Below are 19776 nucleotides of genomic sequence, written 5' to 3' on the forward strand. Positions count from 1 at the left end.
GAGAGGATGAAAGCTACAGCTTGATGCCCCTCCTGTAATGACTCCAGTGATCAATGCTTTCATCACACAAGTGAATCAGATCATATCGCTATGAATGATTGAAAATTCTGTTAAAGAATAGCCAGGTAAATCGGCCTGTTTATAAAATTTTTATGCCCAATTGGTCTATTGGAACAAAAATAGAATGTAAAACAAAAAATAAAAATACCACCTAGGTGAGACAACTTCAACTTCAATCACCTGAAAGTGGCCGATGATGATCTCCCACCCAGATCATCAGCCGTGTTGACTGTGGTGAGGAGTAAGATAGAAACCAGAAACCCAGCCGGGTGTGGTGACTCATGCTTGTAATGCCGGCACTTTGGGAGGCCGAGGCAGGAGGATCACTTGAGCCCAGGAGTCTGAGAGCAGCCTGGGCAACACAGCAAAGCTCCATCTCTACAAAAAAATTTAAAATATTAGCTGGCTCAGTGGCACCACCTGTGGTCCCAGCTACTTGGGAGGCTGAGGTGGGAGGCTTGCTTGAGCCCAGGAGATCAAGGCTGTTGTGAGCCATGATCATGCCACTGCACTCCTGTCTGGGCAACAGAGTGAGACCTTGTCTCAAAAAGAAAGAAAAAGAAAAAAAAAAGGAAGACAGAAATGCATCTGAGTATGAGGATGTGGTTTAGGGATGAGGAGTGTGGGGCTGGGCTGTGGGAAGGGAGACATACAGAAATGTTTAAGGAGGTGTGGGTGGAGCATGGCCAGTGAATGGCTAGAAGTTTGGGTTTTCTTTCTGCTCTGTCCTGAAGGCTGAGGCTGCAAACCTGGAATACACACTTAATGAGTGAGGATCTCACTGCACTTTTGGCCTTCTCAATTCTCCTTGAGAAATGCAGCCCCACCTTTATTTCTTGAGTGTTCTAGAAAACAGCCTGGACTACAGTGGGGGTCAGCCCAGCATCACTGTGGTACTGAGCAGGGGTGGACTTCGGGAGCCAGAGCAGTGTTTGCTGCAGGGCTTGCACTCCCAGCGACTCACCTGTCTCTGGCCTGACCCTCCCTACTAGGCACACAGGGGCTCTGCTGCGCTTGGCCGAGGCCTGGATACCCAGGTTTCCCACTGGAAAGTCTCAACTGGGGTTCATGCTTCTCACTGTACCTGTTAACTCCCACTAGGCCCTACTTAGGGAAACACCTCATGAAATTATTGAACCTCGGTTATTAAGAGCTAATAGTGACCCATAGTGTTATTTTCTCCAAGTAGCAAGCAGGCTCTGATTTTAAGCAGGCCCATTACAGGGAAACAATATGGGGTGTGAAATGGCAGTGGTGCTGGGGGGCTCATGGCTGGGGAGCTTGTCAAGCCACAGAACTGTCCTTCTGATCATTCCTTGGCTTATTGCAGCTGACATCATGGGGCTTTCCCACAGTGCATATGGGAAAATGAAAGAGGCAATCACACGTTTTAGTTAAAGTGCTTAAGTTACTACGTTTTGCAGCCAGCAGGACCATAAGTTTAAGCAAGTGGACCAAAAAGATAGAAGCAGAATCAATTCACTCCTAACTCACTTACCCAGTCTGAAAGGCAAATTCGTGGGAATGAAGTTATTCTACTGGTACTGTTTCCTTTACAGAGTTATCCTTCAAATGTGCTCAGAAGGGTGGGGTAGGACACAGTGAATATTTGCAAAAGCTCTAGTATTGCCCTTGAAAGCTGTTATTCTTTTCAATCAATCCTCATCAAACCCTGCCTTGGTGCAAAAACCAGACGCAGACTATTGGGAGATCTATATACACAGGATAGACCCTGAACCACCACCAAGTACAACCCGGGTTCATGTGGACTCAAGACCATTCTAGCGTTTCTCTGTCTCCCTGCTTCTTTGCTGCTGTTCACAGCTGGATCAGCTGAGCTACAGTTTGCACAGCTGCAACTGATTGGACTCCCAGTTGCCTTTTCCAGAACATGCAATTGGTGCCATAACCTACAAAAGAGATATTAACCCTACAACTGAGAAGATTAAGAGCAAACAATGATAAGAATGAGGACAAGGTCAATCCAAGATGGATGGCGTTGAAGGCCTGTGGACACACCGCTCAGATAACTGAAGTTTTTACAGTAATTGGAAAGATTTGTGCATCTGGGGGAGGCTTCAGTCTAAAAGGGGAAATGAGTAAATGTTACAGTGGCTTGTTAGTAGTTAGAAGTATGAGTATGTGCAAATTGCCGTTTGGGATCAAACTAAGGCATATGGTATAAGATAGAAGTATGCTCAGTGGAGGCAGAAGTAATAAGCGGCACATTGATGAATTATGCCTTTGCTTATACTTCTATTTTCAGAATTTGCTTTAGGTCTTCCACTTGATTGTACCTTCAGTAATCATAAGTATTTGGTGGTCTTTCCTCTGATATGAAGTGTGACACTTGTGTGATAGAAAGACACATGTTTATGACACAGAGCACCCAGGAGAGTCTGGCGCACTGCAGATGTTCAGTGGGTGTCCACGGTGGGACTGCTATGCAGAGTACCCACATTTGAACATATGGGAAATCCAAAAATAAAAGGTTTTGAGGATGATTTACCATGTTGGACTACATAGGAAAACAGGCAGCCAAGCGGGGACACTGTCAGGATTCCGCCCTGTTCTGAAACACCCACATTTCCTCACAGCATAGTCAGAGGATGGGCCCTAGGAAGCTGACTTGATCAACCAATTCTGTTCCAATGCTTCTGGAGGTGTGGTGTTAACATTATAAACAATTTCTTCAGAAAGAACTTTAAGCATCACAAGTTTCTTAATCCTCTTTTTTAAAAAAACAATTTTGATTCGAAATTAATTCCAGGGGAGACAGATATGGGTGTCCTGTCCAGTCATATAATCCTACGAAGACTTTCCATGGAAGCAAAGCAAAACAATGCATGATTTTCTAAGACAGTGTAGGGTTTTTCCGCGATGCGGCTGTAATCTAGAGGAGTCATTTTTGGAAAGAATCACTACAAACTACATGCCGGTTTGAATAGTCCATTGTTTCTCAAACACAGCCATAGGTTGTGCATGAGTAGACGGATGTATAGCCCCAGAAGGGATGGAAATACAATCCCAGAAGGGATGACGGTACAACCCCAGAAGGATGGAGATGTACCCCCAGATGGGAGGCTCTGGATAACATGTACAGTTCCTATTAATGCTCATGACAAATCCTAAGCACTAGGCTGAATCTAAGCTTCTGTTTGCTCATCATCTTGAGTTGAAAGCCTCCTGTTGCACACATTCAGCTTGACTGCCACAGCATACTAATAGGCTTAAAATAATTAACTGATTAGGTGGGCTTTGTTTTGTTTTGTTTTGTTTTTTGAGACGGAGTCTGTCGCCCAGTGCAATGGTGTGATCTCGGCTCACTGAGACCTCCACCTCCCAGGTTCAAGAAATTCTCCTGCCTCAGCCTCCCTGAGTAGCTGGGATTACAGGCACTTGCCACCATGCCTGGCTAATTTTGTATTTTTTAGTAGAGAAAGGGTTTCACCATGTTGGCCAGGCTGGTCTTGAACTCCTGACCTCAAGGTGATTTGCCTGCCTCTGCCTCCCAAAGTGCTGGGATTACAGATGTGAGCCACCACGCCCAGTAACATTTTAAAATTCTGCAGACAACACTGCAGATGTAGTTTCTCTTTCTTTTAGATGAAGGCTTCACAATGCTTTGAAGTAACTTGTCCTATAAAATATGGGTTGGGAAATACCAGTCTTTGGTAGTCTTGTCCAAGGCAGTGTAACCATATGAATGGAAGAAGCTCAGCTGCTTATTTCTAGGATCTCATTCCTGCCACATTCCCTCAAACAGAGAGTTCCAGAAGAACATGGGTCAGAAAAGAGAGAACTGGTGAGCATGGCTATTTTTACTTTTCGTCAAGTTTCCCCTAGAGCTGTTAGAATGGGTGAGAAATGGACAAATGCCTTTGAGCTCTCTCTGGAAAAGATTAAGAAAAAGGGAAGGCAAAGGAAAAGTCGAGGAAGAGGTTAAGAAGGGAAAGGCACAGGCTGCAACGAATGTCACCAGCTAACTCAGTAGCACCATTCCCACTAGAGCTTGCACAGGGCTACACTGAGGTGCACAGGTGTCTGAGAAAGCATTATCCTTCGTTTCATCGCTTTGACACAGCTCACAATGCAAGGTTTCTTAATCCTCTTTTAGCGTAGGTTTGTCAATATCACTTTCTCTCTGAATGGATAACGATGATGATGATTTGCCATGACTCTTCACAATTCTACCCAGCACTTCGCTTTTCCTATTTTCAAAAGCGCTTTCCCTTTCTGAAAACACAGATGGTTTACACTATTATATTAGATCGTGGCTGTGACAGAAACCTTTTTTTCTTACCATAATTGCTTGGGGAGTTTTTCTGGCTGGAACACAGGTACTACTGAATGCATGCCCTTGAGAGCTGAGCTTTTGTTAGAGTAAGGACTACAAAGGCATGGATTTATATTTTTAAAGACACCATGAGCTGGTTTTATGTAGCTTTATTCCTTTGTCCTAAACTTCCTCTGCTTCAAAAACGACCTGCAACTGTGGTTTGCAAATTAACTGCCTCTGACATCTGAAGAGGGGGAAAAAACCCTACAAAAATCTATAAAACTTCACTTGCTACCCGTATGGGGGTCAAGGAAAGCAAGGGAAAGAATATTTTTTTAAAAATTTAGTTTAATTTTTAAAAATAATTCCTTACTAGAAGATGTTATATACTTAGATAAATACAACAATAGCATAGCAGCACCTTTCTGGAGATCATCTCCAATGATCCTGCCCTATCACCGAATCCAAAAGATTTCATTTAATCCAGAAAACTAATACAAAAAAGGTGAAACCTGAAGGATATGCTGACATGAGATGTATTATTGCTTCCAGTAGGACCAAACCAATGAAACACTAGCTATTTCTTCATTAAAAATAGTTCCTTGGCTGGATATGGTGGCTCATTCCTGTAATCCCAGCATTTTGGGAGGCTAAGGGGGGAGGATCACCTGAGGCCAGCCTGGGCAATATAGTGAGACCTTGTTTCTAGAAAATATTTTAAAGATTATCTGGGTATGGTGGCTTGTGCCTGTGGTCCTAGCTACTCAGGGGGCTGAAGTGGGAGGACTGCCTGAGCCTAGCAGGTTGAGGCTTCAGTGAGCTGTGATTGCATCATTGCACTCCAGCCTGGGTGACAGTGAGACCCTGTCTCAATTTTTTTTCCTTTTATTATAAAAGTGAAACATGCACACCTCAGAACATTTGAAAACTAAAGTATAAGGAGAAAAACAAAACCATTTTGGTTCCAATATCAAAGGTAACCACTTTAACATTCTAGTGCATTTCCTTCTAGTATTTTTTTTTTCCTTAGCAAAAATTCTTGACACATTCTGAGTTATGTGTGTATGTACAAAAACACACTATTTTGGATACTGCTCCCATGTCCTGTGGATTTCTAGTTTAATATAATACCAGAGTCCTTCCCCTTCCCATATTATTATTATTATTATTTATTATTATTATTATTTTTGAGACAGAGTCTCACTCTGTCGCCCAGGCTGGAGTGCGGTGGCTTGATCTTGGCTCACTGCAAGCTCCGCCTCCCAGGTTAATGCCATTCTCCTGCCTCAGCCTCCTGAGTAGCTGGGACTACAGGCACCCGCCACCACGCCTGGCTAATTTTTTGTATTTTTTTTAGTAGAGACGGGATTTCACCGTGTTACCCAGGATGGTCTTGATTTCCTGACCTTGTGATCTGCCCACCTGAGCCTCCCAAAGTGCTGGGATTACAGGTGTGAGCCACCACGCCTGGCCCCTATATTATTATAAACTTCTTAAAACATTTGTGGGCTGGGTGTAGTGGCTCGTGCCTTTAATCCCAACACTTTGGGAGGCGGAGGTGGGTGGATTGCTTGAGGCCAGGAGTTCAAGACCAGCCTGGGCAACATAGTGAGGCACCATCTCAAAAAAAAAAAAAAAAAATTTCCAAAAAATTTTTAGACATTTTTACATATAACTTGGGTTGTTTCTTATGGCTTAGATTGGTGCAAAGAGTGTGAGTTTGCCTTTTTTTTTCCTTCTTTTTTTTGTGGAGATTCAAAACAGGGAAGAGACCTCCATTCTAGCAGCTTTATACTATTTTGTAAGCCTTTTGGAATATGATGCATTTCAAAAGAAAACTAGAAAAAATAGAATATACATTGATGCAAATTCTCTATAGATTTTCTCATAGTTTTATATTCACTCTAGAAATGTGATCAGCAGTCCATGAAGTCTCTTTAGTTAGATGTTTATAGACAGAGATTTGAGACCAGGTTAGTACCGAGGTTCTATTAGCACCACTAAGTTATTTACAGATAAGAGAGGGAAAAAGAAAGAAGGGTGGGTAGGAATTTCACCTCCATGGGGCTTTGGACAAGACAGTGTAGAGAAAGAACACGAAGTAGATGAACAGCCTGAGAAAGAAAAGGAAAGGAAGGCTTTCTCTGCAGAAGTTAGCACTTACCAGTCTCTCAGATTCTTGCTATCACCCATTTCTAGAAGTTCTTTTTTTCCAAGTAAGAAATTATTGAAACTTTGTTCCTCAAAATGGTTTGGGGTAACATGTGACCACCCCACTCTCTCTGTAATGAGGTGGTTTATTTTCAGGTGATTGAAAAACCAGTAAAGATTTTCTGCTTCTGTGGAGACATCAGTCATCCCAGAAAGCTACAGTGTTCACTGGAGCAGCGCATTTCCAGAGGAAATCTTATGTTCTCACCTCTCAATTAGCAGATATTCATGGGGCAAATTCTATGTACAAGAACTATAGATTCTGTGTTTAGATGGTTAATTGCTGAACCACTGCAAAGCTACAAAGTGACTGGTGTTTAAAGTCTGTAACTCCTTGTACGGTCCCAAGGTAGTAGCTGAGATCTTACATTAGAGTGGTAGAACTTCAAGACTGCTACGTGCCAAGGTCAAGTACTTGCATCCTGTTTATTTAACTAATTTAGAAAGTGATATGGGCTTTTGGATTGTGAGTTTCTCATTCTCTTTTTCTGAGAATGAGAACAGCTCTTCATGTTTCAGGTTACCAATTTTTAAATAAAAAGAAAGTTGCTTTAATTTGTGTTACTTTAACCTGGATTTGTGTCAACATTCTTTTCATTTAAAGGGATACGGTAAATGCATTATCAATAAAACCAGAAAAGGGGCGGCGCAGTGGCTCACGCCTGTAATCCCAGCACTTTGGGAGGCCGAGGTGGGTGGATCAGGAGGTCAGGAGTTTGAGACCAGCGTGGCCAAGATGGTGAAACCCTGTTTCCACTAAAAATAAAAAAAATCAGCCAGGCATGGTCTTATACCAATAAGAGGCACTGTGCGCTGGGTACAGTGGCTCAGTGTAACTTTGGTCTCCCATTTGCAGCTGTCCATGTGAAAGTTGGGTCATATTTGATGGGGGCATTTCTAGAATGCGTGGAAGAAATATTTTTTGTATTCAACAAGCAGATAATGTTATATGATGGAGATGAAACAGTGCCTACCCACCTATCCGCCTCTAAGGAAACCACCCTGCTCAAAACCCCCATTGAGAGAATTGTGGCCATTTTTGTCACTGGAATCTCAGAAGAAGGGGATGAAAAAGTAGCCATAGAAATAATCACTGAAGATGGCCGGGTGTGGTGGCTCACGCCTGTAATCCCAGCACTTTGGGTGGTCGAGGCGGGTGGATCACCTGAGGTCAGGAGATCGAGACCAGCCTGGCCAACATGGTGAAACCCCGTCTCTACTAAAAATACAAAAATTAGCCAGGCATGGTGGCAGGTGCCTGTAATCCTAGCTACTGAGAAGGCTGAGGCAGGAGAATCACTTGAACACGGGAGGCGGAGCTGGCAGTGAGCCGAGATCGTGCCACTGCACTCCAGCCTGGGGGACAAGAGCAAGACTTTGTCTCAAAAAAAAAAAAAAAAAAAAAAAGATAAATAAATAAAAATAAATTTAAAAATAAATAAAAAATAAAAATAAAAAATAAAAAATAAAAAAAGAAATAATGGCTGAAAATTTCTCAAATTTGACAATTTGGGAAAAAAATACGGGCAAATCCAATAGAGTTTCCTTCTCTAAAAGTTTCTAAATTATATTTGACATTTGAATCAAAAAGTATAACATTGTGCAACGTGACTCTTCATGTATGTGTAGGAAACATTGAAGATAATTTTAAGTGGGAGAGGGCAAAGAGACTTTGAAGGGAGGTAAGGTTTCTATACTTCACCCAACTGGCAAAATGTGAATACTAAGAGATCGTTGTGGTGACGGAATGGTTCTACATCTTGATTATAGTGGTGGATATAGAAATCTACACATGATAAAATGATGGACTATTCAGCCGGGCGCAGTGGCTCACACCTGTAATCCCAGCACTTTGGGAGGCTGGGGCGGGCGGATCGTGAGGTCAGGAGATTGAGACCATCCTGGCTAATATGGTGAAACCCCGTCTCTACTAAAAATACAAAGTCAGCCGGGTGTGGTGGCAGGTGCCTGTAGTCCCAGCTACTCGGGAGGCTGAGGCAGGAGAATGATATGAACCCGGGAGGCGGAGCTTGCAGTGAGCCCAGATCGGGCCACTGCACTCCAGCCTGGGTGACAGAGCTAGACTCTGTCTCAAAACAAAAACAAAAACAAAAAAAACAAAAAAACTATTCATACACATCGCAACAATGTCAATGTCTTGATTTTGATATTGTTGAGATGTAACTGTTGGGGAAACTGGGTGAGGAGTACGGGGACCTCTATGTACTATCTTTGTAATCTCCTATAAATCTATAATCATTTCTAATTAACAAGATATAAATAAAAGATGACTGAAAGAAGTTTCTCGAAAATGATAAAAGCAAACATCAAAGTATCATTGTGATTCTCTGGCCATAATCAACATTTTAGAAAAGAGAAAGGGTTTCAAAAGCAATGTAGTGGATGAGGTGGACCCACTAATTTTCACACATTTTAAATTTCATCGTGGGGCAAATATGTAATGGAATGTTAGGTGAAAAAGAAATTGAAGGTTGGATTTGAAGAGAGACAGCATGGCAGTCCTGTCCAGAAATTCAGGATGAACTTCTGTCTTGATTAGATCTGATACTTCTTGTCAGATTTACATCTCTACAACATGAAACTGGTTAATCACTGTTAAGTTTAATAATATTATGTACCCCTTTGAAATCACAAAATATTCTAGGGATAAAAGCTAATTAAACTTTGACAGTCTGTCATATTTTTAGAGATAACTTAGACTAGTTATTTTCTTCCATAAGTTTAATTAGAAGTTATAGAATTAAAATTAGTATTCTCAGTAATATTGACAATTGGAAGAAAAAAGTAAGTAAAAAGTAAGTAAAACAAAAGAAAAATTCTCTTGTATGTTGGTGGAAATTGCATGTCAGTAGGACACCAGCAGATGGCAAAGAAAGCTTTCAAAATGATCGTCACAGTTACACGATCATTGATTTGTCATTAAAATAAATGTGAGACTGTTTCAAATGCCAACATAGTAAAATCATGGTACTATTCATTTTGGTCTTCTCTGTTCTTAATTAAGGACACTTGGCAGCAGGAAAGGTTTGCCCTGAAAACTTGACAGAAAGTCAGTGGCAGTAGGTATAGACAGAAATACAAAACTTCAGGTCTTGGATTTACCACGTGGAGCTGAATAATGTTGCTCTTAAAGTGGCTTTGCAGCATTGTCCAACTGCCAGTATTAATTACACGGACAGTTTCCAACTGCTATTACTTTGCCATATTTGTTAATGTTTAATACAAACTGGATCAGACAACTGTGGATCATGAAGTCTTTTTTAAATGGCAGTTTCTTCCATCATAAAAGTGCCTATGGGCAAGGCACAGTGGCTTATACCTGTAATCCTAGCACTTTGGGAGGCTGAGGCAGGAGGACTGGTTGAGCCCAGGAGTTTGAGACCAGCCTGGGCAACAGACTAAGACCTTGTCTCAAAAAAAAAAAAAAAAATATATATATATATATATATATATTTATATATATATTTTTATATATATATATAAATATATATATATAAATATATATATTTCACAGATACCTGAAAAAAAAAAATATATATATATATACACACACATATATTAGCTGGGCCTGGTGTACTGCCAGCTACCCTGGGGGCTGAGTTGAGAGGATTACTGGATTGCTTGAGCACAGGATGTCGAGGCTGCAGTAAGCTGGGATTGCACCACTGTCCTCCAGCCTGGGCGGCAGAGTGAGACCCTGCCTCTAGAAAAAAAAAAAAAAAAAAAAAAAAGGTGCCTGTGGAGGTATCATAAAGAAAAAAGTGAACGATAAAGATTCACATTGAGAGAGCCTGTTTTTCTAGTTTGTGTTTTCTGATTGACCTTTGTAACTGAGTTGCTCTTGTTCACGTCTTTGCTTTACAGGTCAATCAAGAGACCAGTCAGATCAGAATTACATTAGTTTAGTATTTTTTCACTTAACCCAAGGGCACAGATACCTGACCACTTCATCAGCCTCAAAACAGAATTTGCCACCTGCTTAATTTACGCATGAGTTGGCAAAAATTATTTTTTCCATTTAGTGCTGTCTGACACCACCATGACTAGATCAGGGGATTGGATATTTGATCTTCCAAGTACACATAATGTCAAAACGACTGAGTGTAACAGGAAATTTTAAACTCAGAGAGTATTTTCCTTTTATAGCCTTTAAAAAAAATTTACTTTAATTTCAGTCTATTATTTTACATCTTTTTCTTTAAACAGATATTTCACAGACAAACCAACATGAGAGGCCACGTCAATAATATGTGAACAATGTTTCTTTAAAAAGGAGAATTTTTCAGAAATTGTTATAGAAAATACAGGTTTCAAATATGGCAGGAAGCTAGATGCATATTTGTGAGAGGAAAGAATGAAAGAAAACAGCTCCTAGGCATTTTATTCCAGAAATGGATTTGTATTAAATTATTTCAGATTATACCATAGTTGCCAAGGCATTTATTGGTGATTACAGAGAGAATTTCACTTACTAGCTGTGGGGCCTGGTCATATTGTATAAACCCTCTAAGTCTTATTTGTTTTTTTCTCTGTTTGATTTAAATGATAATACCATGTAGAACTCATAGAGTATGCATTATGGTTACGTTAGATAATCTATGCAGCTGTTTGTATGCTCGTCAAATAATACGTGCTTAAAGGTTAGCTATTATCATTATTATTAAACTAAGCCAGATTGAGAGATTTCAAATCAAAGCCAAAGTAGAGGCATTCTAATTTGTAATTTGCATAATGCTTCCTTATGAATGATCTCATGTGAACCTCACAACAGCCTTTAAGGCCAGTGTGCCATAAAACCCTGGAAGCCCCTTCACTGTTTGCCATGCAATAACCCCGAATGTGGGCAACGGTGGACTTGCTTGTTGGCTGTCTGTGCGGCATAGCCCCTCAAGGTTGGCACTCCGTTCCCAAGAGGTGATTTATGCGCTTCCAAACAACTGCAGGAGGTAGAAGCAGATGGTATTCTTCAGATTTTAAATCTCGCTCTGTGTCTGATAGGACTTTTGCATTTTTATGACTTCCTAATATTATAGAGGAATCCCACCTCGCATGCCCCAAAGAAGAAAGGAAAAGTTATAACCAAAAGTCTCCTGAAAATCATCACTGTCAGTTTCCTTCAATGTAACAGCGGACAAGGATAAGCTGCCTCTCAAGAGGAGTAGGTTGTGTCATAAATCTTGCTCTTTTTTATTTCATCTGAGCCTGCAAGGGTGGAAGTACGCGATGTCTCCAGTTCCACTTGGAGAGATTCAAAGAAGGAAAACTCATTAGCAGGGAGACAAGGAACCAGTCCAGGCAATATCTGAATATTTATTATTTGATTTTATCTTGAATAGAAAAGAAAGGTGCTTTGTTCAGAAAGCTTCTGATTGGTATCTGTCCCTTCAACTTCTGAACCTTTGCCTCCCTGCTTTATAACAAGGATCTATTAATTAACTTGGTGCTTGGCAGAAAGAAGTGAGCTTTTTCTGAACTCTAAGAATTCTCCAAAAATGGTCATTAATGCTGGGAAGAGGATCAGCATTGTAATCTCATTTTATACATGAAGAAACTGAAGTTCAGATTAACTTCATACTCAAGCAATAAATAATTTGTAGAGCTGGGCACCAGAGGAACAAAGGGCTGTTTACTGAGAGACCTGAGCTTCTTATTCTGACTTTGCCTCCTGCTGGAGGTTCACCACTATGGGCCTCAGTTTCCTTACCTTCGAATGGGTTCAATGAATTAGATAGGCGGAGCAGACTTTCTCTGTAAAGGGTCACATAATAAATGTATTTGGCTTTGTGGACCAAAATATTCCTGCAGAGACTACTCTGCACGAACAATTCAACTCAGCTTTTAAAAGAGGGAACTATTCAACTCTGCTGAAACTTCTGTTTAGAGATAGCAGGTAAACAAATGGGTGTGAGTTATGTCTGATGACACTTAATTTACAGAAACAGGCAGCAAGCGGGACTTGGTCCACAGGCTATAGTTTGCAGACCACTAGCCTGGATGATGTAGAAGTTTTTTTACTGCTAATATTTGATGACTCAACTTGTTTTAATAGCAATGCTATTTCCCTAGGAAAGTTACCTTGATTATTCAATCATCTGTGGCTTGTGCAGTTTGTGGAGTACTTAAAGATTTTTCTGCAGCTTTTCCTTTCTTCTTCCATTTTTGAATGCCTGCTGTGCATATTGCAAATACAAATTATTATCTTAATGTCATTCTGCCTAGGGTTTAGGGTTTGTGTTAGGGGGAGTCGGGAGCAGTATGTGTGGGATTGGAGTGTGGGGTGTATGAAGGTGGGTGAGGTGTGGTCTCCTGGGTAAGATGACTGATTCGGAATGAAGACCCAAATCCTCAGGAGAACCTTCTGAATGTTAGTTCTCACCTCAGCTGATGAAAACGTTAGTTGTTTTTGCTATATTAAGCAAGGCTTGAGCAAGCGTCTCAGAGCTGCCAGGAATGGGGGGGGGATGTAAGGTAGGAAGATGGAAGAACGTGTCTCAACTTAGAGGAAAATATGATTTCTCCTGTTACAAACATCAAACTGTAAATACTTCTGTAACTGTGGTCCCAAGCCACATCCAAGAGGGTAAGCACTGCTTTCACATGGGGAACACTGTACCCTGGGTCCTTACTCCCCTTCCTGAACTATGTGAAGGAGAGGAGAACAGTTCAACTCCATCATTGTTTAAGAAATTCCTCTAATAAGAGAATTAGAGTATTGGTGGGGCACAGTGGCTCACACCTGTAATCCCAGCACTTTGGGATGTTGAGGTGGGAGGATCACTTGAGCTCCGGAGTTTGAGACCAGCCTGAGCAACATAGTAAGTCTTCATCTATATAATTTTTTTTTTTTTTTTTTAATTAGCCGAGCATGGTGGCATGTGCCTGTGGTCCCAGCTACTCTGGAGGCTGAGGTGAGAGGAACACTTGGGCCTGGGAGGTTAAGGCTGCAGCGAGCCATAATCACACCTCTGCACTGTAGCCTGGGCAACAGAGCAAGACCCTGCCACAAAATTAAAAAATAAATAAATAAAAAAGAAAACAACATAGCACACTGGCCAAACTTTAACAGTAACAGTGTGGCAAATGAACCTATTTACTCTTTATAAAAATGGTATTATTGCTACATAAAGCTTCTTTGGAATTTCAAAGTGAAGAAATGTCTTAAAAGACCAGAGAATCTGTTGGGTGTGGTGGCTCATGCCTGTAATCTCAGCTCTTTGGGAAGCCAAGGTGGGCAGATCACTTGAGCCCAGGAGTTTGAGACCAGCCTGGCCAATATGGTGAAACTCCATCTCTACCAAAAACACAAAAAATTATCCAGGTGTGGTGGCATGCGCCTGTAATCCCAGCTACTCAGGAGGCTGAGGTAGGAGGATCACTTGAGGCGGAGGTTGCAGTGAGCTGTGATTGCGCCACTGCACTCCAGCCTGGGTGACAGAGCAAGACCCCATCTCAAAAAATGAAAAAAAGAAATTAGCCAGGCATGGCGGTGCGCATCTGTATTCCCCGCTACCTGTGTTCCGGAGGCTGAGATGGAGGATTGCAGTCCAGGAGGTGGAGGCTGCAGTAAATTATAATCGTACCACTGTACTCCAGCCTGGGTGACACAAGGAGCCTCTGTCTCAAAATACCAAAAGCAAACAAACAGAAAACCCCCCCAGAGAATATACATCATGATAGTTTGCCTACTTCTATCAAGGAGCATTAGTTCTATTCAAATGTTATATTTGGCATTAAAATCATAAAAAGTCATAAATACTTATTTTTAATATCTCCTTATCTCTTTACCATCTGCCTCTCCCCACCTACTACTTTCTGGGAAACCACTGCAAATGATTTACTTTGTGTCCTTTTTGAAGTTTTTTTTTTCTGTACATTTATGAGTGTGTGCCTGCATTTGGCCGGATGTGTGATTATTAGATAATAATTAGATCACTGTGTATGATTATTAGACAATGTTTCTGCCTATTCAGACTACTGATATCACCAGATACAAGTCTGCCTAGCTACAGTGTGATAATACCTTTTGATAGGTCCTAGGAAATATTCAGCACGGGAAGTAAAACAAAAACTTCCCCTTAAACCCATACAATTGCATTGGTATATTGCTTCAGAGGCAGGCCTAATCCAGTCCTCTGAAGTGGAGGTCTGGGTGTATTTCAAGCATCAAGTTCTACTGTTACCTAAAATATTTTAGATGACTGAGGCAAGGGTTCTTGTTTTTCAGTCACGATATTAACTGAATCATGTTTTCATTCTACTTTCCTACCCTAATATTCTTACTGTAATATTAACTGCTCTAATACTTCCTCCTCTAATATTAATCTAGTAGTCCCAGGCACTGTGGTTTATATGAAAACTTGTTGAGTCTATTGGATGGAGAGAAATCTGGGTGCTTGAAGTAGATTACAGGCTGAAAGAACCTGAGATTCTACCGTAGTTAGACAAGCCAAGAAGTCAATAAGCCCAAGGAAGCATAACTTTAAGTTGCTGTAACTTCATCCCTGATTTGTCCTGATTTGCTGAGCTATCTCCATTCATCCTTGCTCACCTACTAATAGCTAGAGGATCCCTGCAGCCACCTAGAGCTGAGCCCATCTTCATAATTCTCTCCTATGGCATCAGACTCTTGTCAGTGATTTCATTTTAAGAATACGAATAAAGAACAAGGCTAGGAGAGAAAGATTTAATAGCATATTTTGCTGAAAATGTGAGCAATTAAAATGGGCTGACCAAATGTCAAAGATTCAGAATGTGGACTGTTGTGGAGAGAAGTTCTGCCTAATAAGTGCAGTGGACAAAATGAGGAATTTTTTCCGGACAAAGAGTAAGTTTAGTAAAAACAAAATCTGCTGTGAGTATCTGAAAATAATGAGCAGAGAAGAGAGGCAAAAGGACACATCTACATCTACATCAAGTCCTGCTAAACCGAGATGTGCATCTGACCCGTGCATCTGGGGAAATCAATCAAATTAGAGCAAAGTCATTTCCCAATTTTCATAGATGAGTGTTTTCTTTCAAAAATTAGTAGGTCCCGTAAGAAAATCAATTTTCTGCATTTTTCTACAGGAAATTATATTTGATTCAATGTAAAAAGGAAACGAGGAAGAAAATTAATATGACAGTACCGAGATCATGTGAGAAAACGAGAAGGAAATGCATGTGTGTGTGTGTGCGTGTGTGTGTGTGTGTGTGTGAGAGAGAGAAATAGCATACAGGAGTAGTAGGAAGGGCAGAATAAAGGGCATAGACCCTTATCATATCATAAAATAATGAATTTTTAAAGAACAAATTCATGTCATAGAGAAACTATGAAAGGTAATATTGGAAAAATATCCTATGTGCTTACTTAGTTAATCTACTGTAATGGTTTAGTACTTAAAACTGTTTATGTTTCCACGCCTGTGAAGATGACACATTATGTTTAGTTTAATGATTCTAGGTGAAGTACAGCTGCCCTGTGCAAACACTCGGCATTTTATCCATCACGAACCCCAGGGGCAAGTCACACCTTTCTGCCCTTAAATCCTTGCAGGGGCAGCCAAGCCTGGAGCCTTCCCCAGGAGAGCTGCAGGTGGAGGTGGCTCCGTACTTAGGCTGCGATTCATAGAGCCCAGGAAGAAGCGAACGCGATCCCGTCTCTGCAGCTGGATTCACTTCTCCCCGTTTTGGGTGTTTTCCCACATAGCATTTCTGGCTAAAGCCCTTTAGATTCAACTCAGATTCAAAATGGAACAACACGAGACACCCTCCCAGGGCTCATTCATCTCCTGCCCTGATAGGCTTGTTGGATTTCAGAAAATACTACAAACATGACAAATAGTTCTGTATATAAGTATTTCTCATGCAATATTTGGGATATACCTATCTAGCAGAATTATTCACTCTTTACTACAAACATGACAAATAGTTCTGTATATAAGTACTTCTCATGCAATATTTGAGATATACCTATCCAGCAGAATTATTCACTCTTTACCTGAAATTGAAATTTAACTGGACGACCTAGATTTTATTTGGCAACTCTATTGCTTGAGCTCTGGGAGCCTCCAGAGTATCTGAGAAATGTCTTAGGAGGGCAGACCCCTGTGTGTTTGGAGTGAAGAGCATGGGACAGGCGCTGATGCAGGAAGTATAAGTAAAATGACAAAAACACGCAAATCCAAATCCGACAGGTGAGCAGAGAAAAACCATTCTAAGTCTTTTGCTACTTTATCCGCAACACTGTTTCCTGAGGGTAAAGGAGTGAGCCAGCAGCCCTTTCCTTCCTGACTGTTCTCCTGAGAGCACCCCTTGTGACTTCTGGGCCAGAATCTGCATTTTACATATTTAAGGAACGATTTCAACTAGCAGCAATGAGTTCATCATACAGAAGAATGGACCAGACACTGGGAACGGGTTGTGTGTTGGGTTGGGGTGGTGAAAATGGGACACACCAAAAGACATAATGATACACTACAGGGACAGGGCAGACCTTCCAAAACACACTGCATGAATGCAAACACACACAAACATGCTCATGGTTGATTTTTCAAAAGAAATTATTTTTTTCTCTTCATAAATAACTCTCATTTAATTTATTAATCTGTGGCTGTTCTTGGAGAATTTCCTAGTGATCAAGAACATACGGACATCCACCATCTCTGGTCTGGAGGTAGGCAGCCAGGGTCTGAGCTGTTGGGCTCCCTGCTGAGCTGCCTGGCCAATGCAAGGTCTGGAAGCATCTCTTCTCTTAACACTGAGATCTCAGTCTGCGGTGGTCAAGAATGAACTCCTCTTGTTTAACCCGTATATTTATTTTAAATAAAACTATCACCTCAATTCCATATATCTAGGATTTTAACTTGGATTTGAGGACCTTTTAACTCTTAAGCCTGCAAAAGTTCTAGACTGAATGATAATTACTGACATTTGATGCACCTAGCACTAAAATGGAATGATATAATATTCTGACACAGGCTTTTCTTTCTAATTTATTCATCATTACTTATCTTGAGTCTAAGTTTGATGATCTTCTTGTAGAATGTTCTATATTGAAGTTATGCTGAGTTCAATCATAAAGTTAAGCCTAGTTAAACAGTGGGATTTTCTTTTTGGAACTCAAATGTTATATATATAATACATATGCACACATAGTCATACATAGCCCACGGCTATATTATTATGCAGGTTCCAGTGTCACGGAAACTCGTTAAGCTTTTCTGTGTCTCTGTGCCTAAAATCTACTGACAAAAATACAGTTTAACCACACACACTTAAATACAGTTTAGAGGGAAAAGGAGGTGCTATTTATACGGGATAGATAGAAATTTTAAAATAGTGAAATAAATCTGCTTTCTGTTAAAATAAAACTCATAAAATGTGCGATCGATATTACGGGTCATCCATTTCTTCCTTCTTATTTCTCACAGTGATATTTCAGGTCTTTTGGGATAGTCACTTTGTGGCTATCTTGGAATAAAACAGTCATTTCAATTCTGTGATGGGTCATAAGTAGGGTGTCTGGTTCATTTAGGGTCACAGCCCTAAAAGGCCAAGCCTAATCACTGGGAGTAGGAGCTGGCAGGGATCAGCTCCTAGGGCCTGTGTGGGCATTTTGGAAGTCCCTCCCCGCTGGGCTGCGCTGTCCCTCCCTCATGGTGCTGTAGTTGCAGTTTCCCCTGCGGGTGCCAGAGATGGAGTTGGGAAGGAGGTGTGGGAGAGTGGCCAGAGGCGGGGATAGAGGCAGATAGGGAAGAAAAACCTTTGGTTTGTAGGACATGGGTGGTATCTTGTTCCTGGCAACTATGCATGATGACAGCAAGGGCACAGTCTTTGGGGACAGTCATGCCGTAGCCAGCACAGAGGCCAGGCTGGCTGCGGGCCTGCACACTCACCCGTGCTGCTCTGGATGGTCCTAACGGTGGTGGTGGTGCGCGGTGGCGAGGACGACCTCAGGGACACGCACTCGTCGTCCTGGGAGCAGCCTTTCTCGATGGCCCGCACATAGCTGTGGCTCCGCATGCGGAAGCAGCCGGGCATGGGCAGGTCCAGCGCCTCCACCGCCTGCGACTCCAGCTCGCTGAACACGGACTCGCACACAGACTCAAACTGCCCGTTCACTTCCATCTCGCTCACCTGCGGACAGACACAGGCGTTGAGACACTCGCCTCCACCTGGTGGAGGACCAACCTCTCCAAGCATCTGCGAACTTCAATCCCCAGAAGAAAAAGCAGCGTCTGGTTATGTTAAGCTCAAATGCATTTTATTTCCTTTCTGTTACAGGCTATAATTGAATGGCATCCAGTTTATAATTCCAAAAATAGGTTCCTTTTTTTTTTTTTTTGTATTTTTAGTAGAGACAGGGTTTCGCCATGTTGGCCAGGCTGGTCTTGAACTCCTGACCTTAAGTGATCCACCCGCCTGGGCCTCCCAAAGTGCTGGGGTTACAGGCATGAGCTGTCACCATCAGCCTTGATTACATTTTAAAGAAAAAGGGCATTGTTTGTAGAATGCAAGGAAATGTGGGGCTTATTCCAATGCATGATGTTCTTATTTATAAACGCAAACTTGAAGAAGAATTTTATCAGTCCATTGTCAGAGTTCATGTATTTTGGTATAACTTTTTAGCACAAACATTTTAGAAACGAGTATTCTTACAGTGCCTTTTGAAGTAACTAGTTTGTCAAATAATTTCAGTGTCAAGCTTAATTTAGTGCAAGGTATGGAAACATGCCCTATATTTTCTGGCAAGATACTCACATTTTTCACAAAAATAGACTAAACTCAGATATGTCAAAATCTTGAAAAGCGCCATCAAGATTTTCAAACTATTTACCAGTTTCAGTCTTCTTTACAAAAAGCCCATATGGGCTGAGTGTGGTGGCTCACACTTATTACTTTGGGAGGCTGTGGCAGGAGGATCACTTCAGCCTGGGAGGTCGAGGCTGCAGGAAGCCCTGATTGTACCACTGCATTCCAGCCTGGGCAACAGAGAGAGATCTTGTCTCAACAAACGAACAACAACAAAAAAAGCTGATATGATTCATAAATTGTTTATTAATGTATTTTTAAAATTTGCTACAGAAATATTTGGTGTAATTGGAAAAAAATCTTTGAAATGGGGGCCCTCTTTTTTTGAAGAATAAGTTTTTATTGATTTATATTCCTCCTGTATATAACTTATATTAGGTTTGAGCCCCACTTAAGAAACAACAGGCCGGGCGCGG

The 19776-nt window shown here is 41.3% G+C and overlaps 1 protein-coding gene across 22 annotated transcripts in view; it reads right to left on the reverse strand.

Moving 5' to 3' along the window:
* Positions 1-19776, reverse strand: part of LOC105478829 (DLG associated protein 1) — a 493816-nt gene that overhangs the window by 209929 nt on the left and 264111 nt on the right. For all 22 annotated transcript variants that reach the window (XM_011736479.3, XM_071085837.1, XM_011736488.2 and 19 more), the window contains one exon: positions 18445-18685. In XM_011736479.3, coding sequence (XP_011734781.1) covers positions 18445-18685 — 241 coding nt within the window. The remainder of the gene's footprint in view (positions 1-18444; positions 18686-19776) is intronic.

Source organism: Macaca nemestrina, chromosome 19 (genome assembly GCF_043159975.1).
Source record: "Macaca nemestrina isolate mMacNem1 chromosome 19, mMacNem.hap1, whole genome shotgun sequence".
Classification (NCBI taxonomy): Eukaryota; Metazoa; Chordata; class Mammalia; order Primates; family Cercopithecidae; genus Macaca; species Macaca nemestrina.